Below are 25261 nucleotides of genomic sequence, written 5' to 3'. Positions count from 1 at the left end.
GGGTAAGTAGAGTGAATGTCTACCTCTACTTGACCAATTCGCAGTTTGTCTGATGAGATGAAACACATTAAAATAATACGCTGGCAAATTTTCGGGTTCAGTCAAAGAAAACATGCCATGTCAATTCGCCTTCAGGATGATTGAGAGGTGTGTGTGAACCCATGAAACTTAACCACCTATTTTGATATATAAAAACAAACAAGAAACAACTGAATTGACGCCGTACCCGTAATGTTAAAGTGAAAGGCCGCGCGCAGCTAACAAAACAAAGCATTATGCAAATACATGATCTCATCTCTGTCCATCCCACTCCGTCCATGGAGTCCCATATAGCCAGCCAGTTAGTAGACCGAAAAAAACACACCAAAAAAAAAAGTGAAAACAGAAATTACAAAATGGGCAAGAGAGGTGACTGTTAAACTCACTCCTCCGCCTTTTTCCCTTCATGGTAGCCTTCGCTCTTTTTATGCTCGTCTCTCGCCTTTGCCTTCGCTTTCCTTCTTCGAAGCTGGCGGAGATGTAGACATAGACGTAATAGAACCAGGACCCTCAACAATATCCGTGGTCCCCATCAACTCAATCAAAGTCGGCCCTCTAGCCCTCATCGCATTCCCATTCACATTACTTCCTTCATTCATCAACCTCGGCATGACCTCCCCACTCGGTCCGTCAACCCCCTAAGACGACTGGTCCCAAGGGCAAGGGTACGTGCCCACCCAACTCTCCACCTCGCTCCTGAGCTGGACAATCTCCGGGTCCGTCTCGCCATTGCCCAAGTAATCCATAAACGTCTTGACGCGGTTCGCCGCCTTCTCGTTGCCCTTCTTCACCGCATCCTCTTTGGCCGCCTTGTTGATGCGCACAGCAATGGTCACGGCGCGATCGATGATGTCAGCCACGCGCGCAAAGTCCTCTTCCGTGAACCCGCGCGTGGTCATGGCGGGCGTGCCGATGCGTAGACCGCCAGGCGTCAGCGCCGACTTGTCGCCGGGGACGGTATTCTTGTTGGCAGCGACGCCGACGAGTTCCAGCACGCGCTCGACGCGGCTGCCGTCGATGCCCTGCGGCTTGAGGTCGATCAGGACGAGATGGTTGTCGGTGCCGCCGCTGACAATGGTGTAGCCCAGGCCGTTCTTGTCCTTGGGCTCGCCGAGGCGGGCGGCGAGCGCCGTGGCGTTGGCGAGGACCTGGCTCTGGTAGGCGCGGAACTCGGGCGTCTGGGCCTGCTTGAGGGCGACGGCGAGGGCGGCGATGGTGTGGTTGTGGGGCCCGCCCTGGTGGCCGGGGAAGACGGAGGCGTTGATGGGGGTCTCGAGGTTGTACAGCTCCTCCTCGCCCTTCTTGTTGGTGCGGCGGACGCCGCGGCGGAAGAAGATCATGGCGCCGCGGGGGCCGCGGAGGGACTTGTGGCTGGTGGTGGTGACGATGTCGGCGTGGGTGAAGGGGCCGGGCATGACCTTGGCGGCCACGAGACCGGAGATGTGGGCCATGTCGGCCATGAGGTAGGCGTTGACCTTGTCGCAGATCTCGCGGAGGCGGGCGTAGTCGATCAGGCGGCTGTAAGCGGAGGCGCCGGCGACGATGATCTTGGGGCGGTAGGTGATGGCCAGCTCCTCGAGCTTGTTGTAGTCGATGTAGCCCGTCTTCTCATCGAGACGGTAGGGAAGGGTCTCGAAGTACTTGGAGATGAAGGAGATCTTTTTGGTGGGAGTCTGATAACCGTGCGAAAGATGGCCGCCGTGGGGGAGGTCAAGGCCCATCAAGCGGTCGTGGGTGTCCATGAGGGCCGAGTAGACGTAGAGGTTCGCAGGAGCACCGGAGAGCGCTGGAGAGGCCAATGTTAGCCCGACATATTCTTTAAGAAGAGAAGCTGTAGAGCGAGATACTCACCTTGCACGTTGACACCCCATTCCTTGGGATCCAAGCCAAAGGTCTCGAGGGCTCGGTCCTGGCATAACCTTTCGGAAGCATCGATGAACTCGTTGCCGCCGTAATAACGCGCTCCGGGATAGCCTTCAGAGTACTTGTCTTTATCCAAATGTCAGCCCTTGTTTCCCTATTTTCTCTCTCTCTATCCGAACGTACTCTGCATGGGGCTTCCTAGAGCATCGAGGACGGCCTGGGATGTGAAGTTCTCGGAAGGGATCAGGTTGATGAACTGCTTCTGTCTTTGCTTCTCCTACATGGCCCAAACAAGATAGTGTTAGTCGTTGATGCGACAGACAATTGCTTCACCAGGGAAATCACCTTTTCGATAATATCGTACATGACGGGATCGGCCGTCTGCAAGTGGGAAGCGAGCATCTGCGCAACCGGGTTAGCAACATCATCACAACCACTAACACCACCAACCATTCCGTCTAGTAAAGAGGGCGGCGCACCTTTTGCTGATTGTCATTAGCAATCGAAGACGAGGAGAACCTCGTCCAGCTCTTAGGTACCAGCCCTGCGCTTCTCTGTCCCTGCAATTGTATCCGGGAAGCGGCGGCGCGACATGTTGTCGAGGCCAGAGTCGCGGCGGAGGTGGTAGAAGCCGCTCGGCGGGCGCAGGCGCGCACAGCAGCTGTGCTCTGGAAGCTCGACATGACTTTTTTTGTTTTTGTTGTTGTTGATGACTGAATGGTAGATTAGAAAAGGAAAAGGTCAGTCAATGTTACCAAAGGTAGCGCGGATGGCTAGATACGGATATGATATGGGACGAGGCAACACACGGGATCGGCAACGACAAGAAAAATGATGGATGGGAAAGTTACTGTCGGTACCCTTCACTGCACAGCCAATCCCATTCAATCCACAGTGACAGACACTTTGTTACCGAGGGCGAGGATAAAACGGATTCGCTTGGATGTTGGATCTTCTTTTTTTCTTTTTCGAAATGACTCCCAAGGGAAGAAAGAGTTATGTAATTAGTCCTCCGTGTTAGTCAACTTAGCCGGGTAATGGTGGTGATGGTCGATGATGCTATGCTAGTATGCTGTCCTTGTCAATCTACTTATCGCTACCTGTCTTCGTCGTTGTCGATGGCACTAGGTACACTTCTACAGTAGTATAATTTACCACCACACTCTATTTATGAAAACCTTTGTGATTCCGCATCACACCTCTCCTCTCACTGTCTCTCTCTCTCTCTCTCTTTCTCTTTCTTTAAAGTATACAAGTCGACGGAGGTTGGAAACATGGAGTCACCCGAACCTAACCGACCGGCTATCTTTACCCCACCAAAAACATGACGAAGGCTCACAACTTTAAACCCGGCTTGTTTGCGTCCCGTGGAGGTTCCCCGAACTCTTGCCCAGCACTTTGCTGACGATATCACCCTAACTGAGCTTCATCATTTATCACACCAAAAGTAGCTACCATACTATCCCGCCCCCCCTCATTCTCCGATCTAGTCCGACCTTCCCTCGTTCACAGCAAACCAGCTAACCCTGGCATGCCCCCAGCTCTATTCCCTCCAGCCAATCAGACCTTCTCTTCTCATCAGTTTCCCCCACAATTTTCCATCAATCGGGCCATGCACTGTCCTCGTCCTCGTCCCCCTCCCCACTACCATTCGCTCTCCGTTCCGTTCCCTTGCTTGCTTGCTTGCTTGCTTGCTTGCTTCAAAAACCCCTCCCCCCCCTCCTCCCCCTCAATCTTGATCTTCTTCTTCTTCTTCTTCTTCTTTTTTTTCTTCTTCAATCAACTAAACTGGGTATGATGAGCCCGCTAAGAACACCAGCGCTTTTGCTCCTCCAAGGTCTTTTTTTTCGAAAGAAAGAAAGATCTTCTTAGGGGGACGAATTCATTTCGCTGATATGCCCTGGCACAAAACTCACCACTCTGAAAGGGGACAATTTGAGGAAATCTCTGACCCAACTTTTTCCTTTTTCCTCTCGAGAGAGAGCAGAGAAAGAAAAGGGGTTTGGTTGATGCACGATTTTCGCTGTAGGCGGTCGTTTATTCTTTTTACCTCTTTTTTTTTTGACTATAGATAGATGTTAGGTAGTCGGTGTTGGGGTTTGTGTGGAAGAAGATAGGTCGATGAAGTTGATGAGAAGCCGGCGAAGTGGATGGATGAATGGTTGGTCTGGTCTGGTTCAAGGACCTGATCTGATGACTGTTGATGGCTCCTTGATGTCTGTCAATTGCCATCGCGGTCTTGCTGTTCGAAGCTGCAGTTGTGATACGTGCGCGCTTGACTGTCTGCTCGGATCACGATGTGCTAGGCGCGATTTTGTGGTGGTTTAGCTAAGCTACCCATGCTTGGCCATGTTCTCCATGCTCCCCATGCCCTTCGCTTCGTAGATCACATCCGAATGTGAGACAGTCCTTGTGTCATTGCAAGTTCGATGACGATGTCGTTCATTCATCATAAAGATGATGTTTCCTGCGAAGGGGGGTCGTCGGCGTCGGGCTTCTACCCAGACACCACGAAATTACATCACCGTATGCAAGCTCTTTAACATCACGGGTCAAGTTTCCATGGAGAAGGCGTGAACTGGGAAATGGTATCATACAAATGGAGTCAAGCACGCACTGCGGTACATGAAAGCAATCTGAAAAGAACAGCAGCTTGTGCTCAACAACGACGTAATCGCATTGTCTCCTTGCATCCCGTTCCCTTTCGGCCTCTTGTCTCCGATACGCCAGTGTGTTTCCCATGGGCGTGCGGCGATCAAGAGCCTGATGAATATCTCTGCTCGGAAACGCAGCTAGATCTTGGTCGTTCGACTGACATTTCTTGTCGTCATGTCAGACATGCAAAACGCCCAGAACACCATCCTGTGCTATCGCCGGTATGGTATCACCAACAATACCCCCCACAGAAGTGAAAGCACCATCAACCAGGGAAAACCGGACGACCAGAAGCGGATTTCCACGCGTAGATTTTGGAGATGTAGAGAGAATTGCGACCAGAAAAAGAAGCCCAACCGATTACTCCGAATGCAAGGCCGCCAATATGTCCGTCTTCTTCCATTCACGTCATCATCCCAGTAATCTACTTGGACTCCTCCTCCTCGCCGGCGAGAGCGTTGCGCTTGGCAGCCTGGCGCTCGAGCTTGCGCTCGCGGGCGGCCTTGGTGCGGGCACGCTTGGCGTCCATCTCCTCCTTGATGGCCTTCTCACGAGCCTTCTCGGCCTTGGCACGGTGAATCTGCAGTAATAAACGTCAATATCCGTCCTCCAAGTGCCTTCCTCCGATCGGGTTGTGGTGGGTGTACGTACGTGCTCAACGAGGGCACGCTTGTGCTTGAAGGTGTTACCCTTGGCGAGGTGGTAAAGCTCGTGGTAGAGGTGCTTGTCGATCTTGCCGGAAGCACGGTACTTGACGAGCAGACGACGGAGGACCCGTTGACGGCGCATCCACAGAACCTGCCTGTAATCGTGGAAATCCCTCCGTCAGCAAAAGATATTCCCCAAGAAAAGTTTGTCGGTCCAAGACATTTGCCACCCTCCATTATCTCCGTCTCTCAATCATGTCCTCCACCAGACTCAAGCGTAGCCTCCCATAACTCGTCCCATGCGATGATGATGATGATAATGATAATGATCCTCCTCTTGCCAAATGTCTTGGTCGTAATGATGGTTTTTGTTTGTGTTCGGGTTGTACGTACTCGGGCATACGGGCATCGGCGGTACCCTTGCGCTTACCGAAGCCGCGGTGACGGCCAATGCGGCGGGCAAGGTTGAGCTCACGCGCGCGGGAGCGCGAGTGCATGGTGACGGGCTTCTTGATGATGAGGCCATCGGCAACGAGCTTGCGGATCGTCTGGCGAGAGTTGGCGTTGCTGATCTCGGAGACCTCATTGGGGTCGAGCCAGATCTTGCGCTGGCCGACGCCCAAGACGGAGGACGCGAGCCGCTTCTGGGTCCTCAGGTTAACCCTGAAAGGCGCGGAAAAAAGTCAGCCAACTGCATCTTGGGAGATTGTCCGAATTGCGGTCATGGTGTCGCTTTTGTCGGTTTTGATGGCGCAGCGTGGTAGTGGTGGTGACTGATGGATGATGGGCGGTGATGGGCATCATGGACTGCACTGCCGGGGACAACCAGTTTTGGCGATTCTGACGCAAACGACAAAGGAACCCTCGTTTGTGTTCATTTGTCGGAAAGGCTTCATTCCTCCCTCAGAATCGCCAAAATGCTCGTCCCGGCAGCCAATTTTTCTCATTTCGCGAACGAACGGGACGGCATGACGATGCTACTCACATCTTGACGGATTTCTGCGTGGATGGTCGGGTCTGGTTGACGATGGATTGAAATTTCCACGGGCTGAGGGGGAAGGTCGGAATCTTAGAATTTCTCACACCACCAGTTTGTGGGTTTCGCCGGGTGGGGACCCAGCGATGCCTGCCATTGGCGAGGGTTAGTGAGGGCTGTCACGGGGCGGGTCACGTGCGATAGACGGACTCTAGCAGCAGCAGCAGCGGGAACTGCAGTGACTTGTAATTGCCATTCACTCATCAAACACCAAATATCCTTCCAAGCCTCCCGGTGCCTTCACTCTCCCCGTGTATTGCCTCGTGCTTTCCGCTTGCATTCAAGACCTGACAGCAGTGTCGGCGTGACGGTAATTTTGCCGGTCCACCATGTGGCGAGATTCAATAGCGTTGTGCACTCCGTTAGCAAGTGTCGCAGCAGCTCTCAGCACTTGTTGTTAGCGGATTGCATGCGACTCGGTCTGCCACTTACACGGCATCACGGTGCCAATTGGAAGCGATTGGACCAGCAGCACATTTGTCTCATGATGATTCATTATGATTGTGTGTTTGATATAGCAGTCCACCGGCCTTACGGAAAAAGAGAAAAAGGAGCTCGCCCAGCAGTAGTACATCCGATGTCAGTAGCGCGACTGGCCATCAGAGTTGCTGGTTTTCATGTTGACTTTAACGGAAGACAACATTCTTCAAGAACGCATCTGCTACCATAGATGAGCTGGTCTTGCCCTATGAACCAAGACTGAAAGAAGACAGGAAGAACAATGAAGGCCTACTGAGCCCACGTATGGTCCACCGGTGAAGATCATGACTACCTACCTACCTACTTGTACCACAGCGGTAGGATGGATACCTAACTCCCATTACCCAAGTGTTGCCAGTACGATGTCGCTCTGTCAACTGAAGGGCATCTCGTGAACTGAACTCTATCAACAAGTCCCCCCATTCCCCATCCTCCAGCAAGACGGAGAACAACAGCAACGACGACTGAACAAAGTTCCTTGTCAACTAGTTGCCTTATCGCACCATACACGGAGCATGTGGGAACAAAGGAAGAAATACAACACTACCTACCTAGGTAGGCACTGGGGGTATTGATCTGCATCTATTGCCAGCTAGATAGTTGCCAGCCAGTCAGTGACTTCCACAGAAACTTATGCTACGCATGCTACACTATGCTATAGTGTAGTCTAGGTATAATCTCCTGTGTCAACATTCGACGGACGGACGGACGAATGAACGAACGCTGCGAACGATGCGAAGATGCGGGAAAAAAAAAAACAGTTGGGAAATTGTATAGGCTCGAGAGATAAGAAACTCTCGAGACTCAAGAGAGAGACACGAGTAAGTAATGATCTACCATACTGCATACCTACTATCCAGTAGAGAAGTTTGTATTATTGTAACGACAACTGTAGAGGTACGTGGGTAGGTAGGTACCTAAGCATGGAGCAACAAACGGACTTGATAGATAAGAGGAAGAAAGCGAGGTACTGTGCTGAATGAATACAAAAGCAATGATGGAATTGACGATGCGAATGAATGGAAATATCCTAGAAAGAGAAAAAAGAAAAAAAAAAAAAAAAAAAAAAAAAACGTCGACGTGATTCTGATGTCTGTCTGCTTGATGATGTTCATGCCCCTTGGGATGCCTTATTATACTGCATACTGCGTAGTAAAGGCGATTTTTGGCCTCGTTCATCGTTAGCGCCATTCGTGAGTACCTACCTACCTACCTACTGTATATACCTACACCTACAAGTACATCAGCTAACCACATGTATCAACATCAACCACACAACACCACACCATCCAAATCATCACATATTCATTCGACAAATGTAAAGCACACAAGGTAATGTACATATCTACCTGAGCTTCAGCTAGCGATTCTTTTGTTCAACTGCATGCTGTATGCTTGACGCTGATCATCAGACCGCACGACCGACCGTCCGCCATTTCGCATTTCGCTTCACTCAGGGGCATTGGCATCCCCCACCGCCTTCTCCTGAACAAGATCATCCAACCAACCAAACACCTTGCAGGCATCATCATCATCATCAACCGAAATATACGCTACAAGACATAACATTACTTTTCATACCGCTTATTTCACAACAGTTCTATCTAATGTACAGCACAGAGATATAAAGAAAACATCTTTTACCCAACCGGCGGTCTTTTCGCTTTCCTTTTTCCTCCTTCATGTCTTTTCCCTTCCGCTTTTTTTTTCCTGCTTCATCTTCTTCTTCTCCCCCAACTAATCAAACATCTCCCCCCCACCCGCGACATCCACCCGTCCAACACTCATCAACTCCTTCTCATCCTCCACCTCATCATTGCTCAATCCCAATCCACCCGTTCCACCCTCGGCCTCTCTACGCTCGCGCACCTGCGCACCCAAACGAAGTGCCACGCGCTTAAAGTAATCCTGCATGCTCCTCTTGACATTCGGCGCCATATTTCCTTCTTGCGATTCCAAGTACTTTTCAAACACCTTGCTTTCCTCATCGGCCACCGCGAAAAGCTGGACGAAAGCGGCTTCGGCGGCCAACTTGACGGGGATGACCATGTCGCGCACTGAGGCGAAGACGGGCGGGGCGAGTAGAGCCAGATGGGGACGGACGAGGTCGGGGTTGGTGCGCGCTAGAGTACGAACAAGCACGAGGGCGAGACGGCGCGAGTCGGTCGGTTGGCCCGGTGGAAGGAGGGTGGAGATGGTGCTGAAGAGGGGTTTGGTTGCTTCGAAGGATTTGGGCACGGGGGAGAGGAGGTATTTGCCCGTGGCGAGGATGAAGTTCTCGGTGATGAAGGTCTGGGGATGAGTTAGTTAGGGTCCTTGCTTACATGGGGAGAGAGATGGAAGGGGAGGTGAAAAAGGCTGCTGTGGGGAAGGGAAAGGAAAGACTCACGTTCTTGCTTGCCATGCCCTGGCACAAAAGCTCAGGCAAGTCATCCACCAACGAAGACTCCAAGAGGGTCTCAGGGCTCTCCAGCAGGACGGCGTTCAAAGCCAGAACACTCGAGTTGCTAAAGTCCCTGGTCAGGACTCTGTTCTTGAGAAGCTGGGCAGCCACCTCGTCCGAGACGTTCTTGACAAGGGCACCGAACAACTTGGCGTAGGTGATGGTCATGGTGTCGTCGCGCTCGTCCGCCTCGGTATCAATAAGACCGAGGACGGCGGTGCGAGAGCCCTCGCCCATGTTGGCGCCGGCCTTGCTGATGACCTCGTACAGGGCCTTGAGCATGGCCGTCTTGACGCCGGCGTCGGAAGTCTTGGAGCCCGTCACCAGCTCGGCGATCAAAGGATCCACGCGGGGAGTAAACTTGATAAGAGTACCCAAAGCCTTGGCGGCACGACTGCGGAGCACGTCGCTGGATGTGTCTGCGAGCGACTTGGCAAAAGTGCGCTGCAGCTGCGGCAGGAAGGGCTTGAGCGCCGTAGGCATCTTCTCAAGCAAGTTGTTAAGGGTAAGCAGAATGGCGGACTTGACCTCGGTAGAACGTTCGGAAACGACACGAATGAGCGGACCGGTAATCTGCGTGACAAACGGCTTGAGCGAGGCCTCGCTGGTCCTGTCGACAATGTCCGAGATGGCAAGGGCCGAAGCCACTCTCTGATCTGCCGAGCCGTTCATAAGACCCTGCAGGAAAATCGGGAGAATGGCGTTGATACCCTTGGGCAGCTCGAAGCCGCGCAGGTTGACGCCGGCAACGCCAACCTGGAGGAGGGTCTGGCGAGTAGAGATGACCAAGTTCTCCATGTCTTCCTTCCTAAGCTTCTTGGTGAACTCGCTAAGCGCGCTCCAGGCAGACTTGACCACGTCCATGTCCCTATCATCGAACGAGAGCAGGAGAGAGCGGATGATATCCTGGTTGTAGCGCGAGTAGTCCACATCGGCCGAAGCAAAGAACTTGGACAGGTGGAACGCGGTAGACGCTCTTCTGCGGTGATCGTCGTGCTTGAGAAGCTGCAGCAAGGTCTGCATAACCATGTTGAGACCGTCGTACTCGTCGATGGACAGGATGACAGTGTCGAACGACTCGTCAAGCTCCTCGCGGAGAGTATCGTCAGTGCAGTTGATAATGTTATCCATAAGCGAGTTGATGATGCTGGGCAGACGACGGTTCATAGCCGCGCCGGCAACCTTGGACAACGAAGCCAACGCCTTGGCGTTGAAGGAAGAAATAGGAGGCTTGATAAGGCTGGGGATGAGGTTGGGCAGTATCATGTTGGAGCGAGTAGTCTCGGTGAGCAAGGTGAGCAGAGCCGCAAGAGCATTCTCAGCCTCCTCCTCATTAGCGAGAAGGGTGAGAAGGAAGGGCATAACCTCTTCGACAGCACGCTTGCCGAGAATCTGCTGCAAGGAATCGAAGGCCTCGGCGGCGGCTTCTCTGACATCTTCGTCGCGGTCGGTAAGCGCGGTACGCACAACCGAGATGAGCGTCTTCTCGTGATCCTCGAGGGCCTCGGGAGAGGCAGAAGCGATGAGCTCCTTGAGGGCAAGGCAAATACCCTGTCTGGCATCGACATCGCTCGAGGTCTGGAGACCTTCCTCGAGAGTGGGCAAGAGTGTCGCCAGAACGCCGTCGCCAGCCTTCCTTATCAGCTCGCCCAAAGCATTGCTGGCAATGATCTTGTGCTCCATGTTAGAGCTGCCGAGACGGCGGATAATGAGCTGAGTGAGAGTGGGCACAAGCTCCTTAAGAATGCGAGGACTGTGGACAAGAGCCTTCCACACGCTGACAGCAGCGGAGCGGACGGCACCCGAGGTATCGCAACGGCAGATGTAGAGCGAGGACAGGACCTTGTTGCGCTTTTCCTCTCCGAGAATCTCACGGAGAGAAGCACCGGCTTCCTTGACAGTCTCGATATCCTCTTCCTCATCTTCACCATCAGTGACCTTGACACCGGTAAGGTTGAACAACAAATCACCAACGAGCTCGACGGAGCTGAGACGGATACGGTAGCTGTCATCAGCAAGACCACGCTCAAGCTCGGGCAGCAAGAGATCGACAGCTCTAACGGCAAAGTTCTTAACCAACAGACGACCAGCACGGAGGGCAGTCTCTCTAATCGACTCGGCATCATCAGCAAGACCAGACAAGATAGGAGGAATGATCTTGGCCAAGTAGTTGGCGAAGCTGTTTCCGAAGCAGACGGGCAAGAAGATGAAGAGCGACATGAAACCCTCGCGAACAGCAGGCTTGGAGGATTCGACGTTCTGCAGGATGGTAGGCAGAGTCTCCTCGAGTCTGGAAGTACCCAGACCAGCGAGGACCTCGGAAAGGGCCTGTGCGGAACCAAGTCTGTCTCCGGCGCCAGTGTCGGACTTGAGGGTCTGCATAAGACCCGGAATGAGGTCCGGCAAAGCATCTTCGCCCAACTTCTCGACCAAAGATCCGAGGGCTCTAGAGGCAGTAGCGCGAGTAGTCGGCACGGGGTCGACGATGGCAATCTTAAGACCGGCAACGAGAACAGGCAAGTGAGCGACAAGATCCTTGCGCTCTGTGAGATGGGCAAGACTGCCAATGACCTGCGCAGCCTTGCGCTTGGTGTTGGAACGATCGCCGAGACCGCGCTGTAGGATACGGCTGACGAGAGCCAGCGAGGGGGCATCAAGGTAATGGACGAACTGAACCTTGATGAGGGCGTCCAAGGCTTCGTCGGTGTACTTGGTAGGGTCACTGAGAGCCTTGAGCAGGATGTCGACAAGGCTGTGAATTTCGGGGTTCTCGATAACCTCGCCGAACCTCTTCAAGCTCTTGTTGGCGGCAAGTCTGACCTCCTTGTGACTGTCGTTCAAGACGGCGGTAAGGGGAGGAATGATCTCCGGCAGACTCTGAGCCAGCTGCTGGGGATCAAGGTAGGCCATGGCACCGAGCAAGTCGCAAGCACCCTTCTTGGATCTCCACTGGTCCTCGTCAAGACCATCGAGAAGGGTAGGGAGAATCTTCTTGACACCGAAAGAGCTGAGCTTGGCAAAGCAAGACTTGGCAGCATGCAACGCGGCTTCACGGACATTCGGGTTGCTATCACCGAAGCCAGCGAGCAGTTGCGGAACGATCTGAATGACGTAGGGTTCAAAGAGTCTGCCGAGGATGGTGGACAGAAGCTCCAGAGCAATCATGGCAGACTCGCGCTGGTTGACCTCCTTCTTGTTCTCGAGGGCACTTCTGAGAGTGATCAAGATGCGGTGCTCCTTAAGCGACTTAACACCACGGCCAAGGATAAGACCAGCAAGACCGTAGGCGGCACCACGCTGGACAGCGTAATCCTTGGAAGTCATCAAAGTCTCAATGACCTGCTCGATATACTTGCTGGACTTGTCTCCGCAGGTGCGGACAAGTGGTGGGAGACATTCGGCGATAGCATACTGGACAGTCTCAGAAGGGGTGCTCAGGGTGGCAATCAACCTGTCAATAACCACAGGGATCTTGGCATCGCCGTGCTTGAGATGGCGGGCCAGCGCACCGTACATAATGATGACAGCCTCGTTGACACGATCCGCGAAAGCAGTGCCCTTGTCGGGAGCCTCAAGGGTCTTCTCGAAAGTCTTCATGAGCTTGTCCAGGATGGACTTGCCGTGAATCTCGATGGCAGTGTTGGCAGCCTCCAACATCTGGGCTCTGACGTTACCGTTCTGGTCACCCAAGGGGCCGTTGTCAATGAGGAAGGCAAAGAAAGGCTCGAGCTGGTTCTTCTGGAGCAATGGTGCAATACCCTGGAAGGCAAGGGCAAGGCCTTGTCTCGCTTCCCAGGGGTCAGAAAGGTCCTTCTTCTTGGGCATGCCAAACTCATCAAGCTCGGGAAGACGAGGTTTGGCGAGCTCAGTGTAGGACTCCCTCAGCTTCTCAAGGATGGGGTTGACGGCAGAGAGGTTTTGCCCGAGTGCCTCAGCAAGGCCCTTGGCAGCGGCACGGCGAAGCTGGCCATCCTTGCTTTCCAAGTAGGGCAGCATCTTGAAGGCAAGTTCCTCGGTGACCTGGAATTCGCTCTCCTCCCAGATATCACGACCAAGGTCAGCGTTCTCCGGGACATCGTCGTGGCAAGCAAGCCAGATCTCTTCCGAGGTGGAGAGCTCGCTCATGTCAACATCAGAACTGATGGCTTGTAGAGCCGCAGTGCGAACGGCGACCTGAGGCACAATGGCACCGCGGGAAAGGACGGCAATCTCCTCAGCAGAAATGTTGGGAGCGATGCAGCGGACCATGTCGGAGAAGCAGTCCTTGATGATCTTGTAGTGCTGGTTGTAGTTCTGCATCGAGGTGATCAACGTGGAAAGAATCTCAGCGCGTGGGGTGGCCTCGTCAGCATAGACATCGGTGTGGAAGGAAAGGAACTCGATGGCCAGGACGAGCGTGGCATCCTTGTCATCGGCATTAGAACCGAAGCCACCCTTCTCGAGGACGAGGAGGATGAGCGGGAGCATGTAGATGAGTGAGATGACATCGAACGGGCGCTGCTCACCGGCGAACCTGAGACGATAGAGAGCACGAGTGATAAGATCGTCAAAAGGTTCCTCGGTAAGGTTCTCAGGCAGCGCGGAAACATTGTGCGCCCTGAGGGTAGCGACACCAATGAAGGGGCGGATAGGGCCAACACGAGACGTGACGCACTCTGAGCAGGAGATGAAAGCCAGAGGACCGGCCTCACCGGTGATGAGAGTTGCACCAGCATCGATGACACTAAGGGTAGCCTTGACCGCGGGACCCATCCAGCGGCTGGCATCAGTGGGAGGACCAGTAGCGAGAGCCTTGACAATGCCAAAGCCACGCAAGAGGTTGGCCGCGACGTGCCTAACGCTCTCGCGGATCTCCGCTTCCTTCTTGAGCTGGGCATTGACTTTGGCGTTTTCTTCCGCTGTAAGCTTCTTTTGCACTCCCTTCTTCTGAGCAATCTGCTCACGAAGCTCCTCCTCCCACTTCAGGGTATGGTAGTTGGGATCATTCTTGTTAGGAACGACGTTCTGTTTCTTGGCCAGCACATCGACGAAGGCGGTTCCTTCAGGCGTACGGAAGATGGCCGCCTCGAGAGGGCCAACGGACTGGACCTCGGAAACCTTGAGGTTTTGTTGAATGAGGTCAACAATGCGAGGAGTCATGGTCTCAGGGGCGACGAAGACAAGCTCAGCAGCAGCATTGTATGCCGCCAGTCTCACCGCCTCGGATTTTTGCTCGTAGAGTGTCCTGTTGACGATCTCATCAAGCAAACGCTGCTCGTACTTCCTGGCAAGCTCACCAGGATCGGTTTCCACCTTCAAGCAGAGATCGATCCAGCTCGCTCTGGGGATGAGCTGTGACTTGGCAAGGACAAGCAGAGAGCACATTTGGGATTCGAGCTTGGTCTTGTCAGGCTCCGCACCAGCACGCTTCTGGTACTCCTCGGGCTTCAAGCAGATAGCCTTGAGGACGAGGTGGAGGTTGGAGGTTCCGGTCTTGGCCAAAGCCGCCGCACTTTCCTTGTCAGCTGCCTCGGTCGCCTCAATCCAGTGCCAAAGACCTTCGACAATGGTTTCGGCGAGGAGAGCTGATGGCCCCTCGGCCTTGGCGGAGGACTGAGCATAGAGGGTGGAAAGAGCGTCAATGGCGTCGCGGCGGACATCGGGGCCAGTAGCAGCCGAGCTAATAACGTAGATGAAAGCCTGAGCCCAGGCAACCCTCTCCGGGAGACCGACACCGTTGAGGAAAGGTGCAACAGCAGTCAAGGCGCTGGTCAGCCACTTGAGATCCTCATCGGCAAACTTGCCGTATATCCTGGGGTTGAACAGGTAGGACGGCTTGGGATTAACGGCCAAACTGTTCTTTTGGATATTGGCCTTCTTGTAGACGGCCTCAAAGGTAGAGCTCTCCGCCCTCCGAATCAGCGACTCGACAGCGCAAAGAACAAGAGCGCCGGTAACAGTACCGTTCTGGGCAGCAGTCGCAGGGTTCGCGACGACCTCAGCAAAAGTAGTTCCCAGGGGAGTAACGACAGCCTCGGCGAACTTGATGAAGTTGGCTGGCAGAGTTTCTTGGCTCTCCTTGTTGAAGGCATAGAGAATATCACCAGCGCGAAGGATCCAAGTGCGTCTGACAGGCAGCTTCTTTTCGCCAAGCCCCTTGACGTAGGCATCAGCAAGAGGCTTGGGTATCTCCTCGCCGGCATTCAAAAGATAGACTGCGCTGGCGTTGAGAGCAACAGTCTCGGCGCTCAAGGCTGCCTCGTTTCCTTCCTTTCCTGTTACCAGAGGGAGGCCGTTGGCAATCTTGTTGGCAATACCCGTAGACACCACCAAGGCAACAAGCATCTCGGAGTGAAGCACTCTGTGGTCAGCAGAGGCGAGCTTCCCGGTCTTTAGTGGGTTGAGAACCTCATCAGCCACCTTTTCAAGAAGGGCAACGTCCTTGCTCCGGGCAGCGAGGCCCTTGAAAACGGTGACAGCGCCGCTACGAATGACGGCATTGGAAGATTTGACATTGTTGAGCAGGGGCTTTACAAACTTTCCGTGCAGGGCAGCGGAAAGATCAAAGTCTTGTGGCAGGGCGCCGACAAGAGGAGTGATGAGGTCGTTGAGCACCACCTCAGGGGCTCTGAGCAGACCCTTCTCCAACGACGGGAAGACCTCCTTGTCGAGATCCTCCAGAGTGACAAAGCTCGAGAAGAAATCGGACAAGGCAGCGGCCTGGTGTGGGGGGACCTGTGTCCTGGAACCGACAATTTCGCGGGTATAAAAGGTAAAGTACTGGCTCTTGAGCTTCTCGATGATGGGGACGGCTTCCGGTTTCCTGGAGCAGACACCAGCAATGACACCGAGCAGGACGGCATACTTGGCCGTAGGCTGGGTTCCCTTGGCAGCAAGGGCCTTGACAGCCTCCTCAATGACCTTTTCCCTGTCATCTCCAGCCGCCAGTTTCCTCAAGCCGCGGCGGGTAATGACGAGGGCGGACTTGCTGACGGTTCCCCTAGAAGCAGGCTGGCAGCATTTTTCTAGCACCTCAGCAAGGGACAGGGTGAGATCCTTTCCAAACTTTTCCCACAGGGGGGTACCGGCCAAGTTCTGAACCAACAGGCTGCACCATTCGACCAAGGTAAAGGCACTGCCAGGCGCAATGGCACCCTTTTTGATTTCCTGACCAATGGCAGCGACCAGAGGCGTAAGAATTTCGGGCTCTCGGTTCTGGGCGAGCGCTACCAAGCATTTCTGGACGGCGGTACGGGAAGGGCGATCGTGGTAAAAGTCGTGGGTCCAGAAGAGCACCTTGAGGACGGCGAGGGTTGTTGGTCGGTCGAGGGCTGGCAGGAGAGAGAGCGCAAGAGCAGAGAGTTAGCCTGTTGATCCTTCCAAGTCTGATATGAACCCACATGGAAGCTAAGAAGTATCTAGCTGCCAAAGGTGTAGTTCTCTCTCACCTTTTTGGGACAGCTTCTCCTCGATGGAGCGCAACTGGGAAATCCGCGCCGAGGTGGACGAGGAGGTCAGAGCAGCCTTTGCGGCCACGAGATCAAAGTCGGCGGGCGCGTTGCTGGGGGTGCTCGCGGGGGCGGGCGAGGCGGCGGCGTCTTCAGCCATGATGTCGTCGGGTGGGTAGAGGTAAGGATTATTTGTTGAAGTCTCTAATGTGGGGGTCGAGGCTTAACGGAACATGGTCGGGCAGCTCGGACTCGGGAGGGTAGATCGACAGCTCGTCGTCGAGGGTTGGCGCAGGGTGAACCTCTATGTATCTCTTCGTTTCCCTTGGGGATCGATGTGGTCGACACACACGACACAACCTAATGGACTGACTGGACCGGACCGGAGTTATGAACGAGTGTCGCTCCTCTTCTTTTGCTGGCCCGGTGTTGAAGTGGGTATGTAGTCGGTACCTGACCAAAGAATGTCGAGGTAGGTAGGTAGGTATGAAGATGTGGTGGTGGTGGTAGAGGTGTAGGTAGAGAGGTAGGCAGGTACCTGTCAAAAAAAAAGGTCTGGAAGAGGCAGTTGGCAGAGCTCCAGTCTACACGCTGGAACGACGTAGCGTAGAACTGAATGTTTTCCGTTGGTGGTGAGGCGGCTCCAGTCCACCAAACAGTCTGCGACCTATGCGATTGGGGATTCCACTTTTGCAGGTATTGACCCCACTTCCACTCACTTTGGCCATGGATTTCGTCTCAGCGGCAGAGTCCCCTGTCGTCCTTCCTTTTCAGCGAAGAGCTTTACTGAGTGCGATGTACAGCATTCCGTCCCGTCGCTTATTGCCACTATGCGACCTTCCTCTTTTGCCATCTTGTCTGTGCACCAAGGCAACCCGACCACCAAACTGAAGTCAACTGAACTTTCAAGACGACTCGACCAAGTGAGGACCATCACAACAACAACTCACCAAGCAAGCACTCAACATCTTGATCCGTCAAAGATCTGATACGAAGCTCAATCTAAAGCTGGTTGCTCATTTGGGCCATCGTTCTTTCCATACACTCGAATATCTTACCCGATCTCTTGCAGAGTGGGACACTTCTCTTCCTTCCATGTTAAACACATGCCGAGGTACACTGCTTGAACACTGTCAGATTATCTCACTCCAACAGGTCGCGCTGTCTGGATGATGGACATAGCGGGGTCAGCTCTCTAGAGGTAAAAACTGCAGGCGGTCGATGTTTTTCTGCCCAGGGCAGCCACTGTCAGCCGCCAGTACCTAAGCTCCCACAGTGGGCTGACGACAGCGGGACTGGGGGACAACCGGGCACTGGGTTGCGGACAGTGACTGACTGATTGTCTCTCGTTACGTCCGTCGCTGTCACTTTTTCCAATCAACCGAAGCACAGTCGGTACTTTGTGTCAAGTATCACAACAACCCAAACGGTACAAGACGACAGCTTCAACATCAGGTTGGGCACACCACCTGAATATCATCAGACCACCAGATCACCACAGATTTGGGCTCAAAACTAAAGACCACAGATATCAACAACCTCAGTTTCCTGAGTCACTCCAATACTTCCCTCGCAACAGCCAGGCCCTTGCGCAGACGGGAGCATCCATCGTCAAGGTCCGCCTCTAGACTCTAGAGAGAGGTACCTCATACAATACCGAGGCTGGGGCGACTCCGAGTCCCCAAAAGCCGAAACAGCAAAGAACTGAAAGGAAACCTCCACTTGCCCAACTTGCCTCCCAGGGCTCCAGTTCTTCTCATGCCGTTGTCCTCCGGGCTGTCGCGCTACCTGACCCTTTCTCTCCTTGCATAGTAAAACCAACTAATATTTGGGCCATCTCTACGACTGTTGCATCTTTCATCGACCGGGTCCCTTCGGCTTACCACCACCGCCGCCTCTTTGATATCCAACTGAACTACCTCTACACAAACGCCTTTGCGTACTCACACCTACCTACACCTTACAAGGAGACCCCGAAGAGACCATACCGAGTACGGCAGCACCATGGCTGGCAAGAAAAAGTCCAAGAAGCCCGCGGCCAACCCAGCCCGTGGTTTTGCTACCACGTCCCTTCCTTCCAAGCCGAGAGAGGCCGCCGAAGACGTTGCGCCACCAAAACCCAACAGTGATACCACCAAGAACAATGTCCAAGCATCCAAAGATGCCCCCGCGACCAACGGAACGACCGCTCCCACAGAGGCCGCCAAGGCTGCGCCAGAAAAGACCTTGAGCCCAGAAGAGTTCGAGCGCCAGCTGGAAGAATCCGAGTTACAGTTGTTGGTCGAGAAATATGCGCCCAAGGTGCGCCGAGATGCGCTGCGCCAAAAGACCCGTCTCGAGACCGACCGACGTCTGCTACGAGGCCAGGCCGATTCCGTCAATGCGAAAAAGTGGCTGCCCCAAGACTTGATGGACCATGTCCTGGACCTGATCCAGGCCGAAAGTCGCTTTGCTGCTTCCAGTCTTACCTCCGAGGGCGCAACTAGCAGATTGCCCCCAGAGGAAGACCTGATCATCAAGCTATGGACCCTCCAGCAGACCCTCGAGGGCGCCGATTTCCCACAAGAAAAGATCCAGCCCGCACTACAGTTTGCCTTGGACATTGCTCCCAATATTTCCTCCACAGTCAAGAGCGATTCCGTCTGGGGTCTTGACGAAGTGCTGGACTGGCTAGCCAGAGAATGTTCCAAGGAGGAGCTCCCTGATTACAGTGGTCGCGCAAAGAAGTCCCAGATAGGTACGTGGACACCAACACATCCGCGCCCTCTCTCCTGTTATTGATCTAACAAACTTCCTACTACAGATACCCCCTCGGAAACACCTCTCCCGTCCGGCGCAGTCACCCCTCAACTTCCCGAGCTGGGCCCGCGCGGCAAAAAGGCCAAGAACAATCAAACCTCCCGGTCATCCCGAGCCCCCTCCCCGAAACGATCAAAGGTGGTTTTTGACGAGTACATTGAGCCCGATCAGTTGCTCCCCTTCTATCTGGAAACCAAGACCAAACTGTTCGAAATTCAACGCCCCCGCCTGGACACCGCAAAGGGCAAAAAGGGCAAGCCCGAGGCCAACCCGAGTGATCCAGAAGAGGCCCTTCTGCTGGCCAAGATCGAGCGAGTCGAAAAGGATATCTTGTTTGACAAGTATGTTGCCGAGCAACAATGGAGAGACAAGAAGATCGATTTGGAAAAGGACTATGCGGCCAACAAGAAGAAGCAAGTGGAGGAGGAACAAGAGGAAAAAAAGCAGGCCCAAGAGGAAACTTCTACTCCAACCGAGGTGGACGATATTGCTGCTGAAGCGGAGCGCATGGCCGCAGAACTTCTTGCCGAGAACCCCGAGGATGATGACGAGGCTCTTGCCGGTCTGTTTGCAAGTCTTCCCGTAAATGAGGTTGATCCCACAACCGGAAAGACAAACACGGTCATGAACAATGCCGATGGTTCCAGGATTCAGATCAGGGACTTTGGAAAATGGACCGGCGTGAGCCCAATGCGTGCGCTAGAGGAGGCTTGTCGGTCTAGGGACAATGCTGTCAAGATTTCCTATCATGTTCTGTCGGACGTTTCATTTGCCAGCAGACATGCCGTCAAGATTCTCTGGTCCAAGCCCCAGGAGATCCCCGCTCCTCCGGATTCGGATGATATCGAGGTCTTCACGGCGCCCACGCAGTTCGTGTTCAAGATGGTGTCCATCGCCACGCCTGATGCAAAGCAGTCCGAGGCATACATTGCCACTATTGCCTTGTTCCTCATCTTTAGCTCTTCAGCCAAGGAAGAAAAGGTAGCCATGCGGCTACCTGTCGCCTGGAAGGATCTTTGGTCAGAAATGGCCGAAGCCAGGAAGAGCAAGGCTGACGAGGCAGACCGCGCGGTCGTGAAACACTTGCGCGATCTGGTTCGGAAGCGGATGGACCAGGAACTGGAGGACGGTGTCATTATTCAAGGTGCTTTCAAGGGTCGTGGCCAATCCCGGGCTCAGACAGACTCGGAATCGGACCAAGAGCGGGCCAAGCGCAACGCGCAGGACCCCGAGTATTACCAGAGAATTTGGTTGCAAAAGGCCAGCACGCCTAGGTTCCAGCAAATGCTGGCGTCTCGCATGCAGCTTCCCATGTGGCAGTTCCGGCAACAGGTTGTCGACACTGTCAAGAGAGAACAGGTGGTGATCATTTGCGGAGAGACTGGTTGCGGAAAGAGTACACAGGTGCCCTCTTTCTTGCTGGAGGATCAGCTCATGAAGGGCAGAAACTGCAAGATTTACTGCACGGAACCTCGTCGTATCTCGGCCCTCTCTTTGGCCAAGAGAGTCAGCGAGGAAATTGGTGAGGGTAGAGGTGACCTGGGTACACCTCGGTCTCTGGTGGGTTATTCGATCCGTCTCGAGGCAAACACTTCGAGGGAAACTCGCCTTGTCTACGCTACCACGGGTATCGTCATGCGTATGTTGGAGGGCTCTAATGACCTCAACGAGATCACCCATTTGGTTCTCGATGAAGTGCATGAACGTTCCATCGACAGTGACTTCCTCTTGATCGTTCTCAAGAAGTTGCTCGCTCGGAGAAAGGATCTCAAGGTGGTTCTCATGTCAGCCACGGTGGATGCCGAGCGATTCTCCAAATACCTCGGCGGAGCGCCAGTTCTGAGCGTTCCCGGCCGAACCTTCCCCGTCAAGGTGGCCTACTTGGAAGACGCCGTCGAGTTGACTGGCTATACCCTCGACCAGCGAAATCCCGTCGCATCGAAGCTTACTGAGCTTGATGACGAGGCGGATGCCGAGGTTGATACGTCTTCCAAACCTGAGTTGATCCAGTCGCTCAGGAACTACTCTGCCAGAACTCGCAATACGCTGGCGCAAATGGACGAGTATCAGATCGACTTTGACCTGATAGTCCAGCTGATTTCTACGATTGCCACTCATCCGGATTATGTCGATTTCAGCAAAGCCATTTTGGTCTTCTTGCCTGGTATTGCCGAGATCCGGACACTCAACGACATGCTGCTCGGCGACAAAGCCTTTGCTGATCACTGGCTGGTGTACCCGTTGCATTCTACCATTGCTACCGAGGACCAGGAAGCCGCCTTCCTTGTTCCTCCTCCCGGTCTGAGAAAGATTGTCTTGGCTACCAACATTGCCGAAACGGGTATTACCATTCCCGATGTCACCTGTGTCATTGATACTGGCAAGCATCGTGAGATGAGATTCGACGAACGGAGACAACTGTCCCGACTTATTGATACCTTCATTTCGCGTGCCAACGCCAAGCAGCGTCGTGGTCGTGCCGGTCGTGTCCAGGAGGGTCTTTGCTTCCACATGTTCACCAAGCACCGCCATGACAACATCATGAGCGACCAGCAAACTCCCGAAATGCTGCGTCTTTCCCTGCAGGATCTCGCTATTCGGGTCAAGATTTGCAAGATTGGTGGTATTGAAGAGACACTGGGCGAGGCGCTCGATCCACCTTCGGCAAAGAACATTCGCCGTGCCATTGATGCCCTTGTCGATGTTCGTGCTCTTACAGCCTCATCGGAGGAGCTCACGCCGCTCGGTATTCAGCTGGCCCGCTTACCGCTCGACGTGTTCCTGGGCAAGCTCATCCTTCTCGGCGCCATCTTCAAGTGTCTTGACATGGCCATTACCGTGGCCGCTATTCTTTCGTCCAAGTCCCCCTTCGTTGCGCCGTTTGGACAGCGTCAACAAGCCAACACCGTCCGGATGGGATTCCGCAAGGGTGACTCTGACCTTCTGACCGTTTACAACGCATACCAGTCTTGGAAGCGTGTGTGTCAGTCGTCGACTAGCGGTGGCGCCGAGTTCCAGTACTGCCGGAAGAACTTCCTCTCGCCCCAGACGCTGGCGAACATTGAGGATCTCAAGGGCCAACTTCTCGTGTCGGTTGCCGACTCTGGCTTCCTGCAGCTTACGACTGAAGAGAGACAGGTGCTTAACAGGCTCCGGTTTGGTGGAAAGCGTCGGTACCAAGCCTTCTATGAGGTGCCTCAGCGGGTCAATATCAACAGCGACAATGAGCTGATTGCTCAGTCGGTAATCGCCTGGAGTTTTTACCCCAAGCTCCTGGTGAGGGATGTGCCCGGCAGCAAGGGCCTGCGCAACGTGGGTAACAACCAGAACATTAGCTTGCATCCTAGCAGTGTGAACAAGGGCCATAACGAGCTGCGGTGGTTGAGTTACTATAATATTATGCAAACCAAAGGGTACGTTGCATCATCCTCTTCTCTCTTGACCTTCCTTCTTTTCAGATGCTAACTTGATGGATAACAGAAGCGTCTATAATGCTCATGAGACCACCGCCGTGGATCCATTTGCGGTCGCTCTCCTCTGCGGTGACGTCCGCGCCGACATGTACTCGGGCGTGCTCGTGCTCGACGGCAACCGCGCCCGCTTTGCCGTGTCCGACTGGAAGACCATGCTGGTGGTCAAGATGCTAAGGACCCGACTCAAGGAGGTGATGGCGCGCAGCTTCAAGAACCCCGGCAAGCTGCCGACGGCGCAGCATGAGCGCTGGCTGGAGGTTTGGCAGCGCATCTTTACGATGGCGATGGAGCAGAGGGAGAAGGCGGCGGCTACGGCTTCGACTGTTTCGGTTGCTGCTTAGACACAAGCCGCCAGCCAGGCTTGAGAGTGAAGAGGGTCTGAAGAATGACTGAAGGCAGGGGGAATCATGTTGCTGTCTTTTTGCTATCAGCTTGATTTGTCACACCAATTTTGGCAAAAGTTTTTTTCGGATGCCTACAAGTAGATGGGGTGGTCATGCTAGAATTCCATTCCATACCTATCATATGGTCGGTCATATGGCGGATATTACTGTACAGGTTACCCATAGAGGGATATATGGGCCAAAAAGTTCCAAGGCGCTTGAGGGAAAAAGTTGACTGGGGAATACTTTGATGGTATTATACGGTTATATCACTGAGATGAGGAAGCCTTGCCGGGCGGTTGAACCTGTGGTATTACTAGTCTACACCTAGATGATGAAGGAGGCAACCGCACTATAGAGCTATATTAAATCCAATTGAGCTATCAAGCTATACCTGATCCAAATGGGTTCTTGGGTTATATCAAATCAACTCAAATGAGTGAAACCCTCGAAGTTTTCATCGGCATGGAAGTACCCTTGAGGTTAACATACATCGATGAAGCTTAGTATACTAGGTGAACCCTGAGAAAAATAACGTATTGCTCGAAATGATGAACTTTTTTTACTGATCGACGCACTCGTTATCTCTACCTCTATCTCTTTCGACACCTTCCATGTCTTGCTCTTGGGTACTGGTATCGACAAAGTCAGCCTCGATGACATATTGTGTAACCCTCCCTTCGTCCCTTCGTCCCTTCGTCCAGCTTGAGCTTCGAAGTCCAGTCCGGCTGGACCTATCATATTCGGTATACATAGATAGGTCTTGTTGTCTATAAATAGCTCTCCATACTAGAGGTAGTCGGTAGAGGTACACTATGTATTCGGCCCTCTTTTTAAGTTGTCCTTTTAAAGGGATCACTGTCCAATCAGGGGTTTACTCGGTCTTTGGTAACAACTACATGCTTGGCTGTTTGTGGTGTAATGTACTATGTAGTGTACGATGATGATCCATGGGATAGTTAACACTTGAGGATCAGAGGCCCGGTCGGGTGTTGTAGCTTGCAACAGAAGCAGGCACTTTTTACTTTTCTATTGTCGCGACTGGGTGTTGTGTTGATGTTCGTTATATATGCTCATTCACATCGAGCTCGGATTTCAAGTCTCAGAAGTCAAGCGAGGAAGAAAAAGGTTTACATTATTTACAGCCAGCCTGCCAGCCTTATGTTACGAACATCGACGAAGAACTACGAACAACTTCCAATTCGCCACAAATACCCTAACGTAGCTTTTACGGACAGGTGAAGGTATCCGGAGAGAGAAAAAAAGAAGAAGAAGAAGAAGAAGAAGAAGACAACGAAGAGCCATTGTGTAACCTCTCATCACGTACACGGGCACATATTGCGGTAGTTGCACAGCAGCACAGCAGCACATCAGAGAGAGAGGCGAAAAAAGAGCCGACCGATGGGGGACACGGTAGTGCGATGATGTCGTCAGCCCACGCAAGGTTTTGCGGCGTTGGTCTGGAGCGGACGAGAGAGGCTTCAAGGCTGTGAGTGGCTGGCCTCATGGCCGAATTGATGGTGTTAAGTTGATGATGGTGATGGTTAGGTAGATTGTAGGATGGGGTAGGACGATGGGGGTCGATCGGTTATTGTACTAGGCTGTGGTTGGTGGCCTTGTTCTTCAACAATCATCAAGTCCAGTCATTCGAGATCGCCGAGATAATATAGTAGACTAGGGGCGGAGACTTGCCCATTTCATATGAGGGCGTCCCGTCTTTTATTTGGATGTTTATTGGTATCGTTTCACAACCATCGACAACCAACGACAACCCGACCTCTGAATCATGAAGAAATTTGCCGCTACTTTCAGCTGTGGACTTGGCGCGCCTGTTTTAAATCTATCTGCCGCTTGGGTGGTCGAATCACAAAGAAAAGGAAGCGAGCGAAGCCATTCATCCTTGACTGAACTGCCTTCTTTCTTCGTTTGTGCAACGGCAGCCGCGATGCAGCAGCCCAGATGCACCTGCGGGGCGCAGTTCCCCGGCAGTCCGCACAAATGGTAGAACGGAGTGAG

General features: G+C 53.4%; 4 protein-coding genes across 5 annotated transcripts; 1 reads left to right on the top strand and 3 right to left on the bottom strand.

The window, feature by feature from the left end:
- Positions 1–82: 82 nt before the first annotated feature.
- Positions 83–2937, bottom strand: NCU05805. 2 transcript variants are annotated; one of them, XM_011396903.1, is made up of 6 exons: positions 2712–2937; positions 2382–2615; positions 2248–2304; positions 2086–2179; positions 1891–2028; positions 83–1825 (listed from the first exon to the last, which is right to left on the bottom strand). In XM_011396903.1, exons 2-6 carry the CDS (start codon positions 2583–2585, stop codon positions 678–680), a joined length of 1641 nt encoding a protein of 546 aa, XP_011395205.1. In that variant the 5' UTR covers positions 2586–2615; positions 2712–2937; the 3' UTR covers positions 83–677. The 2 variants fall into 2 exon arrangements, with proteins under 2 accessions (XP_011395205.1, XP_011395206.1); XM_011396904.1 differs by having other exon boundaries at positions 2754–2937.
- A 749-nt stretch (positions 2938–3686) lies between these two features.
- NCU05804 (60S ribosomal protein L19) lies at positions 3687–6301 on the bottom strand. Its single transcript, XM_954971.3, has 4 exons — positions 6190–6301; positions 5598–5867; positions 5209–5359; positions 3687–5137 (listed from the first exon to the last, which is right to left on the bottom strand). Coding segments are annotated over exons 1-4 (579 nt in total). The 5' UTR covers positions 6192–6301; the 3' UTR covers positions 3687–4981.
- Positions 6302–8267: 1966 nt separating this feature from the next.
- On the bottom strand, positions 8268–17205 carry NCU05803 (translational activator GCN1). The gene is made up of 3 exons (XM_954970.2): positions 16591–17205; positions 9110–16473; positions 8268–9012 (listed from the first exon to the last, which is right to left on the bottom strand). Exons 1-3 carry the CDS (start codon positions 16748–16750, stop codon positions 8458–8460), a joined length of 8079 nt encoding a protein of 2692 aa, XP_960063.1. The 5' UTR covers positions 16751–17205; the 3' UTR covers positions 8268–8457.
- A 778-nt stretch (positions 17206–17983) lies between these two features.
- NCU05802 (ATP-dependent RNA helicase A) lies at positions 17984–23637 on the top strand. Its single transcript, XM_954969.2, has 3 exons — positions 17984–19327; positions 19394–22802; positions 22870–23637. The coding sequence occupies exons 1-3, from the start codon at positions 18595–18597 to the stop codon at positions 23201–23203; spliced, it is 4476 nt and encodes a 1491-aa protein (XP_960062.1). The 5' UTR covers positions 17984–18594; the 3' UTR covers positions 23204–23637.
- The last annotated feature ends 1624 nt before the right edge of the window (positions 23638–25261 follow it).

This window comes from Neurospora crassa, linkage group VII (assembly GCF_000182925.2).
Source record: "Neurospora crassa OR74A linkage group VII, whole genome shotgun sequence".
In the NCBI taxonomy this organism is placed as follows: domain Eukaryota; kingdom Fungi; phylum Ascomycota; class Sordariomycetes; order Sordariales; family Sordariaceae; genus Neurospora; species Neurospora crassa.
This window is presented reverse-complemented; position numbering and strand designations above follow the sequence as displayed.